General features: G+C 47.8%; 6 protein-coding genes across 6 annotated transcripts; 2 read left to right on the top strand and 4 right to left on the bottom strand.

Moving 5' to 3' along the window:
- Positions 1-147: 147 nt before the first annotated feature.
- Positions 148-3,288, bottom strand: N7471_009959 (sulfite reductase subunit alpha; the record flags this gene model as incomplete). Its single annotated transcript, XM_057282678.1, has 1 exon — positions 148-3,288. The coding sequence occupies one exon, from the start codon at positions 3,286-3,288 to the stop codon at positions 148-150; it is 3,141 nt and encodes a 1,046-aa protein (XP_057133561.1).
- A 2,696-nt stretch (positions 3,289-5,984) lies between these two features.
- On the top strand, positions 5,985-7,486 carry N7471_009958 (acyl-CoA dehydrogenase family protein; the record flags this gene model as incomplete). Its single annotated transcript, XM_057282677.1, has 4 exons — positions 5,985-6,317; positions 6,386-6,636; positions 6,691-7,298; positions 7,353-7,486. The coding sequence occupies 4 exons, from the start codon at positions 5,985-5,987 to the stop codon at positions 7,484-7,486; spliced, it is 1,326 nt and encodes a 441-aa protein (XP_057133560.1).
- Positions 7,487-8,055: 569 nt separating this feature from the next.
- N7471_009957 (ankyrin repeat domain-containing protein) lies at positions 8,056-9,414 on the bottom strand (the record flags this gene model as incomplete). The annotated part of the gene is made up of 1 exon (XM_057282676.1): positions 8,056-9,414. One exon carries the CDS (start codon positions 9,412-9,414, stop codon positions 8,056-8,058), a length of 1,359 nt encoding a protein of 452 aa, XP_057133559.1.
- A 796-nt stretch (positions 9,415-10,210) lies between these two features.
- Positions 10,211-11,725, bottom strand: N7471_009956 (ankyrin repeat domain-containing protein; the record flags this gene model as incomplete). The annotated part of the gene is made up of 1 exon (XM_057282675.1): positions 10,211-11,725. The coding sequence occupies one exon, from the start codon at positions 11,723-11,725 to the stop codon at positions 10,211-10,213; it is 1,515 nt and encodes a 504-aa protein (XP_057133558.1).
- A 439-nt stretch (positions 11,726-12,164) lies between these two features.
- N7471_009955 (uncharacterized protein) lies at positions 12,165-12,980 on the top strand (the record flags this gene model as incomplete). Its single annotated transcript, XM_057282674.1, has 2 exons — positions 12,165-12,203; positions 12,309-12,980. The coding sequence occupies 2 exons, from the start codon at positions 12,165-12,167 to the stop codon at positions 12,978-12,980; spliced, it is 711 nt and encodes a 236-aa protein (XP_057133557.1).
- A 210-nt stretch (positions 12,981-13,190) lies between these two features.
- On the bottom strand, positions 13,191-13,682 carry N7471_009954 (uncharacterized protein; the record flags this gene model as incomplete). Its single annotated transcript, XM_057282673.1, has 1 exon — positions 13,191-13,682. The coding sequence occupies one exon, from the start codon at positions 13,680-13,682 to the stop codon at positions 13,191-13,193; it is 492 nt and encodes a 163-aa protein (XP_057133556.1).
- Positions 13,683-15,415: the final 1,733 nt, after the last annotated feature.

The raw sequence follows: 15,415 nt of genomic DNA, 5'->3' as shown, positions 1-15,415 counted from the left end.
GATTGAAGATCGTGAAATTCTAAATGCATTTTCAAGTCTTTCAAGGCTAGTGCGCTAGCCCAAATCAGGATCTAAATATGAGGGGGAATAAAAAGCAAAAACATGCCAATCGTACAATCATGCCATGCGAAAACGAAGCAACAGAGTCTAGTAGACCTCCAAAACGTAGCGCTCCTCATCCTTCAGCTTCTCAATCTCCTTGCGAGTCTCAACCTTCTTACCGTTGTTCTTGGCTTCGGTGGCAATGGCCTCCTCCAGAACAGCGGTGACATCGGGCACGGGCCAAGTGGGACCGCACAGGTAGAAAGCACCCTCCTCACGAATGTAGGCCTGGATGATCTCGGGCAGAGTCTGGCGCATACGATCCTGGATATAAATCTTCTCAGGCTGGTCACGAGAGAAGGCAGCGCCGAGGAGAGTAATGACACCAGCCTCCTGGTAAGCCTCCCATTCCTCGCCGTAGCAGTACTCCTCGCGCTGGTGACGGGAGCCCATATACAGCAAAACAGCGCCGATCTCCTTGCCCTGAGCCTTCTCGAGGGCACGGTGCTGGACGAACGCACGGAACGGTGCGAGACCAGTACCAAGACCGGCCATGATGATAGGCTGGGTGGACTTGGGGGGCAGCTTCATGACGCTGGACTTGACGCTGACAGTGATCGGGGAGCCGGCTTGCAGGCGGCTCAGGTAGCGGGTGGCCAGACCGAAGCGGTCGCGGCCGTTCGGGTCAACCCAGTTCACGGCGACAATCATCAGGGCGACCGAGGTCGGGGTCACCTTCTGGCACGAGGCGATCGAGTACTCACGGCGCTTTAGGGGGCCAATGAGGCGGACGATCTCGTGGAATTCGGGGTGAGCGGAGGGGTACTCGAGCAGGATGTCGGCGAAGGTGACGGTGTCAACCTCGGCGCGGCGCTTGAACTCAGTGGCACCGTCGGGGCCACCAAGAGTGAGCAAGTTGGTCTTCTCCTTCTCGTCGGAGGCAAACTCGGCAAGGGCTTCGTAGAAGCGCTTGGGCGGGCGACCGAAGATGTCAACGTTCTGGACCAGAGCCTGGTAGACAGTGCGGTTCTCCAAAACGGCAGGGTCCTCGCGGCTGGGAACCTCGACAATTGCGTCAGGGTTCAAGCCGTAGAACTCGATGAACTTATTGATGTCCTCGGGGTCGTTCTCGGCGTGAATACCGAGGGCCTCGCCAATGTCGTACTTCAGACCAGTCTCACCGATGTCGAACTCGATGTGGAAGATGTTACGATCATAGGTGGTAGGGGTGAGACGTCGGTTCTCCTTGACGTGGACAACGAAAGTCTTATGAGCAAGGTCAGGGCGAAGGGCATCCCTGGTGCCATAAGCCTCCTTGAACGCAAGACCACGAGCAGCAGTCTCCCAGTCCTTGAGAAGAGTGGGGGGCTCGGACTCGTTCTTGTCGAAGGAAACAAAGCTGTTGGCGATGATGTCCTTGGGGAGTTGAACGGCCTCGCTAACGCCCTCGGGCTCCTTCCAAGACTCAGGAACCTCGATCTGGCGGAGCAGCTTCTCGAGATCCTTGGTAACATTGTCCAAGGCCTCGGCATCGCCGGTGATTGAGGACAGCTTCTTGGCTGCCAGAGCCTCCTGGGCAGGCAGAGCGACACGCACGAACGAAGCCTGGAGGACAAGAGCGTCCAGAGATGAGTCCTCAACAGCAGATGAGTCGACGACAAAGACGGAGATGCCACGCTGGGCAACAGCTTGCTTGAAAGTAGCAGGAAGCTTCTTCTCCAAATCCTCATCATTGATGCCCGGGGCATTCACAATGACCTTGGCGTTGTCCTTGACAGAAGCCAGAACATCAACATCGTTGAGCAGCGAGATGTTGCCAACATAAGAGACCTCGGCTCCAGTTACAGCGTAAGGTGCGTCAACAATCTTAGCACTCTTGCGGATGTCAACACGGATGGCACCACCCTGAACGAGGTTGTCGTGAGTCTGGCTGAGGGTGACGTTGCTGGCCGAGTCGGCGCCAAGAGCCTGGCTCAAAGTCTGAGCGGCTGCTTCGGTAACCGAGGTGTCAACATCCCAGAAAGTGTATTCCTGCACGGACGCAGGGTCTAGCAACTGCAGGGAAGCGTTGGTTTCACCGTTGACGGTGAGAATAGGCTGGTCATACACGCGCTGGAATGCAGCGGCGGTAGAGATGAGATCCCAACGCTGGGAGCGGGGGTACTTGATCTCAACACAAGCCGGGTTGTGTTCACGGCCAGTGGCGAAAGTCAAAGAAGCAAGCACATCTTCATAGAGAGCGGAGTGGACACCCTCTTCCTGAACAGCCTGCTCAGAGGCGACCTGTCCAAGAACTGCGACGGTCTTGGTGGACTGGGGAAGAACGCGCAGGAACTCCTCCTCGATGAAGGGGCGGTAGACGCGGACATTCACAACACCGACACGGACACCATCCTTGGCGAGAGAGCGTGCAATTTGGGCAGTCAGAGTAGCCTCGACAGTGCCGAAGGCGATCAGTACAGAGGTGGGCTCAGAGTGACCGTGGTACTCGAAAGCACCGTAGTCGGTTCCGAGTTCGCCGTTCAGGTTCTTCAGCAGGTCAAGAACCTTGCCTTCGGCATCGAGATGACGGTTGCGGGACTCATCGAGAGACTTGCGGACAGTCTCATAGGTGCGAGTCAGACCATCCTTATCGAGAACATCAATGATGCGGGTGGTATCACGACCAACACGAACGCCATCATAGATGTGAATTGAGGGGAGGATTGAGGAGAGCAAGGTCGTGAAGAGAGCCATATGCTGGGACTCGTGGGCGGAACCACTGGAGACCAGACCCAGACCAAGGTCCTCGGCCAGAGAGAGGGCGGAGGCATAGTCGGAGACTAGGCCATCCTCGCCGGCGTAGTCTACGGCGGCGACATGTGCCGCCACTGGGCTAGCGACGGAGTAGAGCAGAGAGAGTTGCTCCAATGCGGCGCGCATATAAGGGAGGGTTGCTGAAGAAGCAACAATACCCTGGGGAATGTGGCGCTTCTTCAAATCAAAGTCCTGAGAGAAGAGGTAGCCAAGGGCCATGTTTCCGGCACCCTGGCGGGTTTCCAGAGCCTTGACAGAGGGAGACCCGCCATTGGCATTAGTCTCACCCTTCGAGGTCCATTCCTTGAGAGCAGCATCAAGATCGAAAGTCTCCGGCGAGTAGGAGAAGATCTTATCACTCAGCAAGTATGCGACTTGCTGGATGAGCGTCTGGGCTGTAACATAGGTCGGGCCATTCAAGGCCGACAGAGCTGGAACTGTTGAACCCATGACTTCTTCTCGACACCGGATATAAGACCGATATCTGTTAAAGATAAAAACAAAGAAGAAGGTGGGGAGAAAGAGAATCTCCCCTCTTCATAGCTTGGTTATAGAGAAAAGCCCCAGGTAACTTGCCCAAAGCGGTTAGTGGCAATTGCGTGCTTGTTATCGGGCGATAAGTTTTTTTCAGCACGGTAGAAAGTGGCGGATCCCGGCCGCCTTCGGAGCATTACTCAGCTGTGCCTGAAGGGGAGTTGTTACACACACAGCAGCTTTTGTTAGCCGCACAGCAAATTATGTAATATCCGCATCACATAATCATTTTTACCCAAGATCGTTACCATACATTACCACAGCAACTGCATTACTTACTACTATAGCAACTACATTCTATCTACTACTACTATAAAGAACTCGCTCTCTGCCAGTTAATCTTCCTTCATTTCATATCTATTATACCCTACAGGAACGAATTGTATGGCCAATTTCTCCACAATTTGAACACTTTGATGGCGCTTTCTTCTTTATGATCCTTTGGTCTGATGTCTTGTTGTTTCGATCTGATATGTTGTCTTGGTTTAATCTTATTAGTGGCAGTGGTAATAGAGGATCTAGTATTGGCAGATACTCCGATAACTCATTACTAAGGCCAAGCCTCCAAAATTGATGGATATCGCTTAGTGGAATTGGCTGATATGTTGATATTAAACTAGCGATTCGGTGGGCATATGGAAGGCCTATTGTCCTAGTGAATATATTAGTACAGTTAGCTAAAGGGGCTTCGGGAGTAGCTCTCTTAGCTATAGAAGCTTGCTTATAGATCTGGCGAAGTGAATATCGTGATGTTCTCTTTACAATATTCGAATAGAGAAAGTGGGAGCAGAAATTTGGCGTTTTAATCTGATCTTCTACAAGATCAGATAAAAGGGTATAGTGCTGAGCTTCTAAGGCATTATTAATTCGTTCAAAAACAAAGAGTATATCACCTATTGATGCCCCTATATGCTTTTTTAAAATTGCATGAGAGCCTTCCACTCGTGAGGTTGCCCAATTACTAAGATGAAGGTATTGCCCTATCCAAGCCCTAATAAACATCTCTTTATAGGTTAGCCAAGTTTGTTTCACATATCGAAGAGCAGCCGGAGTAAGACTAAATTTAGTCTCAAACTTAGCTAGTTGATCGTTATATTCAACTATAGTAGATGAATTGATAAGCTCTTTCTAAGATTGTATAAAGGCCTCAAATTCCTCATTTAAAGAGAAATATTGCTTTATCTTTACAAGCACATTCTTATTAATATGCCAAATATATAGTAAATGTGGGCTTTTTGGACAAATAGACTTTATTGCGCCTACTAAAGCAAGGTCTCTGTCAGTACAAAGGACGGGGGGAAGGGTAAGGGGTCAAGCTATGAAAAAAAGGTCTGTAGAGTCCATTTATAGCTTTCTTCCTGCTCATTTTGCATAAAGCAGAAAGCAATACTATAGGATGAATTCGATGGTGAGAGACCAATAATATATAAAAGAGGCATCTTATATCGATTCGTCTTATAGGTGCAGTCTAATAAAAAGACCCTATTATATTGATTAGCATATATAATTGATTTAGGGTGAGCAAATATAAAGAAAAGGATATGGCCTTCAGTATCCTGCTTAAATGCATATCTCCAACCATCATTTTGAAGTGTCTCTCTTAGAAATTCAAGCGGTGTAGAATTCCCGAGTTTCTTTCGTCTTGATTCTATTCGAATATTGTAGATATCTCTTGGTTTAATTAAGATCTTAGGATCTTTTCGCATTACACCAAGGATTTGCTGTGGCTTTGATCCGACATCAGAAAGATACTGGATAGTTTGGTTTTGATCTTCGGTAAACTGTCGACGTCGTGCTATAGGATGACCAATCATATTATCATCAGCTTCATGGTTATGAATAGGGTTTCTAACCTGGATTTCCCACTGATCATTCCTAAGCTTCTTCGCATAGAGACGAAAAGGACAGCCAATTCGTTTTGTACTAGTTTTCCGGCGCTTCGCCCTATCTGGGGCATTAATCTGATCGTGATAGTAACCACCTCTATCGCAACCAAGAGTGATATTTCTATCTCTACTTGATGAGACGGTAGTTATAGCATAGCCATAAGCAAGGGCATGCTGTTGGATAGAAGTAAGTAGCTGCTCTTTAGTCTCGAAGACTTGCTCAGTTGGTGGCTCCATGATTGGATGAAGGACAATAGATATGAAATGAAGGAAGATTAACTGGCAGAGAGCGAGTTCTTTATAGTAGTAGTAGATAGAATGTAGTTGCTATAGTAGTAAGTAATGCAGTTGCTGTGGTAATGTATGGTAACGATCTTGGGTAAAAATGATTATGTGATGCGGATATTACATAATTTGCTGTGCGGCTAACAAAAGCTGCTGTGTGTGTAACAACTCCCTGCCTGAAGCCCGAGATTATGTCATAAAATTACGATGCCTTAGGCATTAAAGTAGCCACGTGATATTCACGGGTTGTGCATGCTTGTGCACGGCATGGGTCTGCATAAACCACCACACCGAGCCTCGGTCGCCCACCTTACCCCAGAATGCGGAGAACCCATTCCATCCCCTCATAAAATATTGCTCCTGATACATAAACACCCATATAGTCCAATGATTATACCCAAATCCTTTTTCTGGTAATATATCTTTATCGAGTCTTCCACCATGGCGTACAACTCACCAAATCCCATCCCATTCTCAGAGCCGCCTTACCTTCGTGGCCTCCCTTCTCCCTATATTACGCCTGCCCACCGCCGCTTCCAACAAGCATGTCGTAAATTTATGACAGAGAACTTGATTCAGCATGCGTTGGAGTGGGAGCGTGAGGGAACAGTCCCCGAGCATGTTTTCCACACATTCTGTAAGCATAATATGTTGTTGCCCAACATGCCGGCCCCATTACCTGTGGATTGGCTGAAGCGCCTGGAAATCAACGATATTCTGGGAGTCAAGGTTGAAGATTGGGACTACATCTACACCGGAATTTACTGTGATGAGGTATGCTATGAAAATTATCTGACAATGCTTTATAATTGCAGGATAATTGACCGATGGTTTGCAAATAGATGGCCCGTTCTGGTCTCAGTGGCCCCGGTGGCTCTCTGAACGCCGGGTTCGCTTTTGGAATTGCACCAATCTATAAATTTGGTAGCACTGAATTGCAAGAGCGGTTCTTGCCCGAATTGCTCACAGGTAAGAAGCGAGGCTGTATTGCCATCACGGAGCCTGAGGCCGGTAGTGATGTCGCGAATATCACCACAACTGCTGTCAAGAGCGCCGATGGTCAGCACTACATCCTGAACGGATCCAAGAAATGGTAAGCGGCAACTCTGTAGTAATAATAAAGCTGTGAGCTGACACCAATAACCAGGATCACGAATGGTATCTGGTCGGACTATGCCACCATGGCCGTGCGTACCGGTGGACCAGGAGCCGCGGGCCTTTCGGTTTTAGTTGTGCCTCTGAAGGGCCACCCCGGTGTCTCAATGCGCCGACTCAAAGTCTCGGGTCAAATCACAGGCGGGACCACATACATTGAGCTCGACGACGTTAAGGTTCATGTATCAAACATCATTGGTAAAGAAGGCGACGGCATGCGTATCATCATGACCAACTTCAATCATGAGCGACTTGTTATTGCCGTTGGAGTCACACGCCAGGCTCGTGTGGCCCTTTCTGCCGCTTTCTCGTACTGTCTCAAGCGTGAGGCTTTCGGAAAGACACTCATGGACCAACCCGTAGTCCGCCACCGTCTAGCTAAGGCAGGTGCTGAGCTTGAATCTATGTGGGCGTGGGTCGAGCAGATATTGTACCAATTGGTCCATCTCAGCAAAGAGGAAAGTGATCGTCAACTTGGTGGCTTGACGGCGTTGGCTAAGGCAAAGTCTGCTATGGTTTTGAACGAGTGCGCCCAAACAGCCGTGTTGTTGTTTGGAGGAAGTGGATTTACCAAATCCGGTCAGGGTGAATTAGTCGAAGGTATGTTCGCCAGATTATTAGTATGTGTTTGAAACAAGCTAACCAAGTCTCTAGCCATTCTTCGCGATGTTCCTGGTGCCCGTATTCCGGGTGGCTCAGAAGACGTACTGCTCGATCTGTCTGTGCGTCAATTGGTCAAGCTCTATCAGGCTGAAGAGAAGAAGCTCTCACAGAGCGCCAAAATTTGATCGGGTTATAAACAAAATTTTGGACCTCGGGATCTTGGAGTATCACCTACCCGGGCTTTTCGGCCAATGTACTCGAACTTCCATTTATGTCAATAAACAGTACAATATTATCTTCTATCAAGGTTTCTTTTAACACAACCGAGCAAGATAAAACCAAATTTACAAAGGCCAAGCATTCTTATGGCTTGTAGACTCTCCACTAGTCCTACTCTATCCCTCTCCGAAGTGGCTCCAACTACCACATCTGCTAGCGCGTCTGAAGCAGAGTCGAAATTCGCACTAGTCTCGACCTGCCCAAATACGTGAAATCATGGAGAATTATATGACACTCGCATGAGTCTGAGATAAACTATAGTCATAAAAGCTTGTGTGCTATCACGGCCGTTGTATTTGAAAGCTATATTGTCTTCTTCATTCATTTTGAGCAATTATGCCATAATCTCATAGCAACTGGCAAACACTTTCCTTCCCCGCAAAATGAGAATTGGTCTCTGAGGAAGTCATGTAAATTGGACTTTCATACCCGTGCACAATTCCTCGGGCGTAGTACCCATGTGGGCCGGTTCAGTTCAAACCTGGCGAGGAATCCTTGGGCGCAGTTTTCCCATAAAGTTGGCGTTTTGTGTGGATTTTCTTGGAGGTTGTGTTCTCGTGGGCATCGTGGGCTTTGTCGACTTCTTGTATTTTGTGACTTTTCTCGTGGAACCGCTATCTTTCAAGGCCCGGTATGACTTCTTTGGGGGAGCTTTCCTTGGGGCCATTTCCCTCTTGCTCATCAAATTTCTCAGCGCTGGGTATTTCCTTGCCGCAGGCAAGTCCAGTGGACATTTTCCATCGATGATTTGATCTGCATAAGCCCCGCGCTCCAAGAGTAGCTCTATCAAGATAGTATTGATCAAATATTGCTTTGCGTCTTTCTTCTGGTCCCGCAACGGTGTTCTCAAAAGCCTCGAAATAATTTTGTCCTCATTTCTACCACAGTAACGAGTGCTCGACCCTGGTTTGAAGACAAGATCGAAGATGCCCGGATTCTCAAATTTGGCACCTAGTGGTGTCTCTCGACGCATGTTCCGTATGTTAACATCGGCACCAGACGTCAAGAGCAATCCCACAAACTCCTTTTGGGATTTTATAGCTCCTGAGAATGCGTTACCGCCATAGGCTCCATGAAGGGGGGTGTCTCCTTCCCAATTTTGTGCGTTTAAATCAGCACCAAAATCGAGACACAGGCGGAACAATTTCTCTATCGATTCCCATCGCCTCATAGGAATCATGTGAAGGCAAGTAGACAAGGAACCGGATTTGCAAAGTAGATCTGCCCCGTGAGCCAGCAGCAACTCGATCACAGAGAGAAGCTCATCCTCTCCCTTGTATTTCCACATATCAGCCCATATCGGCGGACCTGATTCACATGATTTACGTGGTTGGTACGCATACCCACGTTCCAGAGCACATCCTAGAGGAGTAACACCGCGTACTGCGTCCCCAACTTCTACATGGGCGCCATTCTGGAGGAGAAAACTGGTCATGTTATAGTCTCCTAAAGTCGCAGCATATCCCAGGGCGGAAATTTCCGTTCCGAGATTGACTTGAGCTCCATTGCGCAGAAGGAGTTCCACAATATTCGTACGACCATACCCAACGGCAAGAAGTAAAGGTGTGTTAATCAAGGTGTGGCAGTGGTCCACTGGTATATTCAAGTCCAGGTTGTTGCGCGATATTAGGTGCTGAATCCCCCGCTCAAATCCCCCTTTTAACAGGCATCGCAGTGCCCAATTATAAGTGTTTCTGTCTTGTTTATAAAGGACATAAATCACTCTGTCATGAATCATACGATTGAATCGCAGAAGTGATGATATATCTTTGTTGGATGGCAGATATGAAGCAACAAGACAGATTAATTCGAAGGGCAAGGAGTCAAGAGACATCTTGAAATGAAATTGGAACCCTGTCCACACTTGACACGAGGAATAATCTACAGTACATAAATAAGTCGAGGAGTGGGATGTAGTGGTCATTAATTCAATGAATCCTTGTTTAGCTCTAAAGTTTCTAGAGATGACGAGCCTACTATGACTGAATGAAGTACTCGTACACACTTTACCATTTATTAACCGTTAGTTGATATCTGCTCAACGCGTTTATTGCCCAGTAATTTTTGAACAGCAATTTCTACTCCTTTAGTAGACGTCTTAAAGCATAGCATCGCTACGCTTGATCATTTTCTTCTGGCATTGACGTGACCGTCAATCATACATACAAATCTAACCTTCACATCAACCTTGGGATGGACAACTAGAGGAACCTTGAATCTTCATGGAACATCCCACTTTGAAATAGCAATTATTCCTCTCTAGAGAGAATATATTGCACACATTGGAAAGTGTCAAGTTCAGACGTTTCATGACGAAAATACGGTAGAGCATGGCTACCTATAAGAATATGAAGATAGTCTCCCGTGCGATTTAAATAGATTATTTAAATTAGCATTCAGTTAAAAAGGTTCTCCGTCATTTTTGGGACTTGGAATGTATGACTATATATATCCCATCATGACAACAACATGGGTGCTTTCGATGATACTTTGCTCTCTTACTTCAGAAGCATGGAACACTGAGAACATGAGTAAGTCGGGGCTCTCGATAAGTTAATTCTCAAAATAAACCGCTCGTCTGAGTTGATACGTGTAATTTAATGATACATAAAGTGATATCTCCAAACTTCTCAATATTCCCAAATACTTAAGTAGAAAACCAGCTGATCAATAGGCCAAAACAAAACTGCATCATGTTTCCCCCTTTTAGATAACCACGGCTGTAGAGAAGAAAACAGTGTAGCACCGGGTTGGTCAAGAGGACACTGGCCAGAGTCATCAGCGTAGTCTGGACAGACTCCGTATTCAAGAAGCAACTCAATCATAGCATTCATCTCACTGAAGTCATGTAGATGTATCAATTCACACACATCCATATCTTCCAAGTAGTACTGAAGCGCGTTGGTGCTTGGGTCAAACCAGCTGGTTAGCCCATCCTTTATGAGGTAAGTTAGGAGCTGAGCTCCTTCTTTGCCTTGGCATTGGACTTTGGCGCCCGCATCAAGGAGAAGCTTCGCCAGGTTTATGTTCCATGGGAACAACATTGCATGCTCCAATGGCGTTTTCGATTCGCGGTCTCTCAAGAGGACGTCAGCTCCTCGGTTTAGGAGCGATTTGAGGAATTCTTCTTTTGTCGTATCATCTTTGAATAGACGTGTGATAACGAGATGCAGGAAAGTCCCCTCTTCACACCACAAAAAGTCCACGTCTACTCCGTATTCAAGGATTAATTCAAGATCCTCGAGGTTTTCGCGATATATAGCGTTTTCAAGCGTTCCTGTGAGCTCTTCGGGTTTAACTTTAGCTCCGTAAGCTATAAGCAATTGCGCAAAGGCATTACATTGTGCGGCGTCGCGGAATTCGCCCTCGAAAGCAAAAGAAATGACCGACAACCCCGCCTCATCCTTCGCGTGCACGTCGGCGCCAAGAGATAGGAGGAGCTCTATGACACCGTCATCAAGAGACCCGTAATGTTCTACTTCATAATGAAGAAGAGAAACTTCTTTCAAATTGGCGCCATATAAATGCAGCACCTCCACCACAGCCCGGAAATCGTAGTTGGGGGCTACTTCGGGTACTTTGAATGAGTTGTACTCCCAAGCCCCGCGACGTCCAGCCTTCACCCAAGCTAGTAAGCCTCCGATTTCTATAGCACGAGACAAAGTGATTTCATCTCTTATCTTTGCGCCTTTTTGAAGAAGTAACTGGGTCATAACCCCATTCCCCCGTCCTACGGCCACATCCAAGGGAGTGAGGCCGTGGCCGGTGAGGTTCGCATTTGCATCGGCTCCATGTTTCAAAAGCAGATCTGCGATAAACAAGTGGTCATTCTCGACAGCCAAGAGTAGAGCTGAAATTGGCTCCCATCTTATCATCCCGCCCTTGTCTTTCTCGTACAACCACAAGCGTTTGTTCACATCTGCTTTCCAGGATAATAAGTGATTCATCCCTTGTATAGCACCATTAACTGCACACCAAAACAAGGCATGTCCCCGTGGATCTGTATCAAGATTTCGTTTATAAAGGTCACGAAGTAGGAGGTCATGAAGAAATTTGTTGGTGCATATCAAGTCAAGCACATCTTCATATGGTAGCTCTGCCGCTATCATTTTTATTATTTCGACAGGCAACAAAAGGAGGACCATTTTGAAGGTCAGCGGTCACAGAGCCAGCCTTGGAGCGATGTGAGGATGACAAACAAAACACAGTTTGGGAGTTTTCCTACATACCACGACCTGTCCTGCCTATCTCCACCGCCCACATATATGTATCATGCGAAACATCTCTACATATATATGTAGCTACATATAGTTATATCAGTATGACCTTCTCCTGATGACATCTGATGTTTTAAAAGATTGGATTGCCAGTAATTATATAGTACATACTATTAGCCATGTTCCTCCTGGAAGACTGTTTGATAGCCAGTGTCGCGCTTACCCAATGTAGTTTAGCTCCACCTCGGGATGACGAAAGGCACTGCGCCTAGATGGATTCCTCCTCCTACTGCGCTCCCCTTTTGATATCTTATGCTGTACAAACACAACGGACATCTACTCTAATTACAACTTCATATCCACAAACATGGTTAATGTCGCATTGATCGGTGGTACGGGTATGGTGGTAAGTGCCCCATCCTGCAAGCAAAGCTCCTCGCTCTACTCATCTCGAATCTTCCCAAACGAACATACCTAGGCTAGAACTTGAGCTAAGTCGCATAACCAATAGGGCTCCCATATCCTCACCAGCCTTATTTCCAATCCCGCTGTGACCCGCGTGGACACCATCTCCCGCCGCACCCCGCCAGCCACGAGCGGCACGCCCCCAGCCAAACTCACCAACTTGGTCTCTGGCGATACCGCTACCTGGGCAAGCCAGCTCTCCTCCCTCACCCCGACCCCCAGCATATTCTTTTCCGCCTTCGGAACCACCAAGGCAGCCGCAGGCGGGTTCGATAACCAATACAAAATCGAGCATGGGCTGAACGTCGAGCTGGCCAAGGCCGCGCGGGAAGCTGGCACTAAGGTCTATGTGCTGATCTCCTCTTCTGGCGCCAACAAGGATTCCAACATTGCCTACTCCCGCATGAAGGGCGAAATTGAGGAGGATATCAAGAAGCTTGGCTTTGAGCACATGGTCATCCTGCGCCCTGGGTTGATTGCTGGTACTCGTGAGGAAAGCCGGCCGCTCGAGGCTGGGATTCGGTGCCTTGCGAACTGGGCTGGCAAGCTGCACTCCGGTCTGAAAGATGGATGGGCTCAGGATGCAGATGTTATTGGCAAAGCTGCTGTCAATGCTGGTCTCAAGGCGCTCGAAGGTGATGTTCCTGAGGGCAGCGAGAAAGTTTGGACCTTGTTTGGCAGTGATATCATCAAATATGGGAAGGAAACTTCGTCTTGAACGCCTCGGTGCGTTGGGATGAGCTATATCTGTATGTAAGTACATACATGTGTAATTCTTTTGGTTTGGGATTTATGACGTTACGCGGCTATGGACAAAATTACTTGATAGCATTGATCGAATCTCAATATGACATGTATTTTGGAAATGCTGAACTCCCTACATAACATGATCATTTATCGATCGCGATACTATAAACAAAGAAAGCATTCAATCCCGGTGCGAAACATGAGTCCCATCCTCCTTCACATGAATACTACGGCTCTTCTTTGGCACCCCACGAGAGCTGGAAGCTTCGCGATCCCGATTCCGATCAGGCCCGTCCTCAGCCTGGCTCCTCCAAGCGCTGGCATCCCTATTCGCCGGGCTCATATTTAGAGGACTCTCCTTCTTGCCGTCTTGCCTGCTTTCCTCTTCAGTGGCCGCGAGCTCGCTCTCGGGTGCTGTGTTTGTCGGGTCGAATGCAGAGGGGTGCTTGGCGACTTCGCCGTCCGTACCGGATTTGGCAGTCTCTGAGCGCTCCGGGTTCAAGGTTTCACGGTCGAGCGAGCCCTGGCCCTCTTCGATCTGGTGGAGTGGGGTTGTGCTGAAAGGGGTTCTTGTTGCTGTTGGCGTGGCGAGGGATTGGGTAGTGGTTTTTGAGACCTGGCTTCGAGTGGCTCGGGTGGCTTGCTGCCCGGCTGAGATGATGGTTTTCCACATTCTGGGAGATGTGAATATGATATCTGGAGATGATTTTAGGTGTGGATTGGAGGGGTTCGTATAGATATCTCGTTGAGGATGGGCTTGAGTATCGAGATTGTAGGATGCAATGAATTGGATAAAAGCAATTTGTTAGATAAATGAATTGCTCGTTCCAAGTTTGTTACTATCAGGGAAAATCCATTACAAGAAGTCTGTCATTCTTCTCTGTGTTCCAAGTTCTCTAGACCTTAGGATCATATTGACGTCACTTGGCCAGAAACAGTCAGGCTAACCTAATCGGGTAATGAGCTTGCCCTAAGTGGCTCCATACAAATGGAATCAAAGGGCCCTTGAGAGTTCTAGTTACTAATTGCGTTGATTTGATATATTATTTCACCGGAATCTACGTCGGGGTCCGCAGGATATCTGCCACGTCCATAATGTTCCTATCATTTGTAGCTAAAGACAAGGGCTTCATGTGGAAGCAGGTGTCAAGCAGTTTCTCAGCAAATTGACTCAGAATTGGGGAAAGAAACGAAAGCTTCGTTAACCGAGAGAATCCCTAGCTATGTTGCTTCTGTCTGACCTGGAACCTTCTTGGGGCCCTATTATCACGGCTTCTAGTTCCAATGAACCAAGGAGGGGCCAATCACTGTAGCGATGGAGTCCATTATGTGACTTACGGTCGAGGAAGTGGTAACAAATATCGTACACAATATTAAACCCGCCATGAAAACTCCGTCCTCCCCCACGAACGTACTACTCGTCGACTGTCACGCCATGTAGCTCCAGGTCATATTCTGACGACTAGCGGGCCACCAGCCGGTCAGAAAATGTCGTCAAATGATGCATGGGAAGGCGACGTTGCTCGTTTCCGACGTCCCCGTAATAGACAGAGGCGCCGCGTAGAGGGGGTTCGAGCGTGCGCCGCGGACGTACTGGCTCGAGAGTGAAGCGTGCCCAGACTCGCCAGGGTGTTACAAGGTTGGGACAAATATCATTGCTGATTCATCAGTCTCGTATGTCCACCAACTTCATTGCGAAGTTCTTCGACATATTCTCAATCGTAACATAGTAGCAACGAAATATTTCGTTGCTTGCAAAGACGAGCTGGCAAGGGTCAGTATGATCATCACCTGTAGTTCTTCCCTTCGGAGATAGAGTAGGAGCGCGATAGGAATGAAGGGGAGCCGGATGTTAGACCTTGTTGGAGTTAGAGGACGATTTGCTTGATCAAATAAGGAAGGTTGGTTGGTCAGTCAACAGACTCCGAGAAGGTGAGGAAAACAAAAGGAAAAGCGGGCTCAAACTTTAAATAAATGATATTGAGATATGAACTATGAGCATATATGCATTTCCCTATATTAATATCGCACCAACGCCCTCGAGGTTTTGGGGCGGCCTGGCTCAAATATAATCTTAGGGTAAGCCCATTAAACCTCAAATAGACAACCTAAGGTACCCTTAGCCAATTAGCAATGAATTACGGGGTAGAATGGCTTCTTAGGCATTACATCCCAGATAAGTTGTGCTAAATGATGCCAGAAGAAAACGAAAAAAAAAAGAGACTCCCTAGAACGTGATTTGGTGCTGTGCTCACGATGTGTACCGCAGGTGGAGCATCTGGACATGGGAGGAACGTCAAGACAACTAGGAACACGCAAATGCGAGGGCCCACTCAGAGAGAGTACGATCTACCAATGAGAGGTAGGCGTAGGCCTTACCCAGCGCAAGTGCTGATGAGATGCACA

This window comes from Penicillium samsonianum, assembly GCF_028829775.1.
Source record: "Penicillium samsonianum strain IBT 33392 chromosome Unknown utg000005l_segment0_segment0, whole genome shotgun sequence".
Taxonomy (NCBI): Eukaryota; Fungi; Ascomycota; class Eurotiomycetes; order Eurotiales; family Aspergillaceae; genus Penicillium; species Penicillium samsonianum.
Note: the sequence above shows the minus strand (reverse complement) of the source record. Positions and strands in the feature narration are given on the sequence as shown.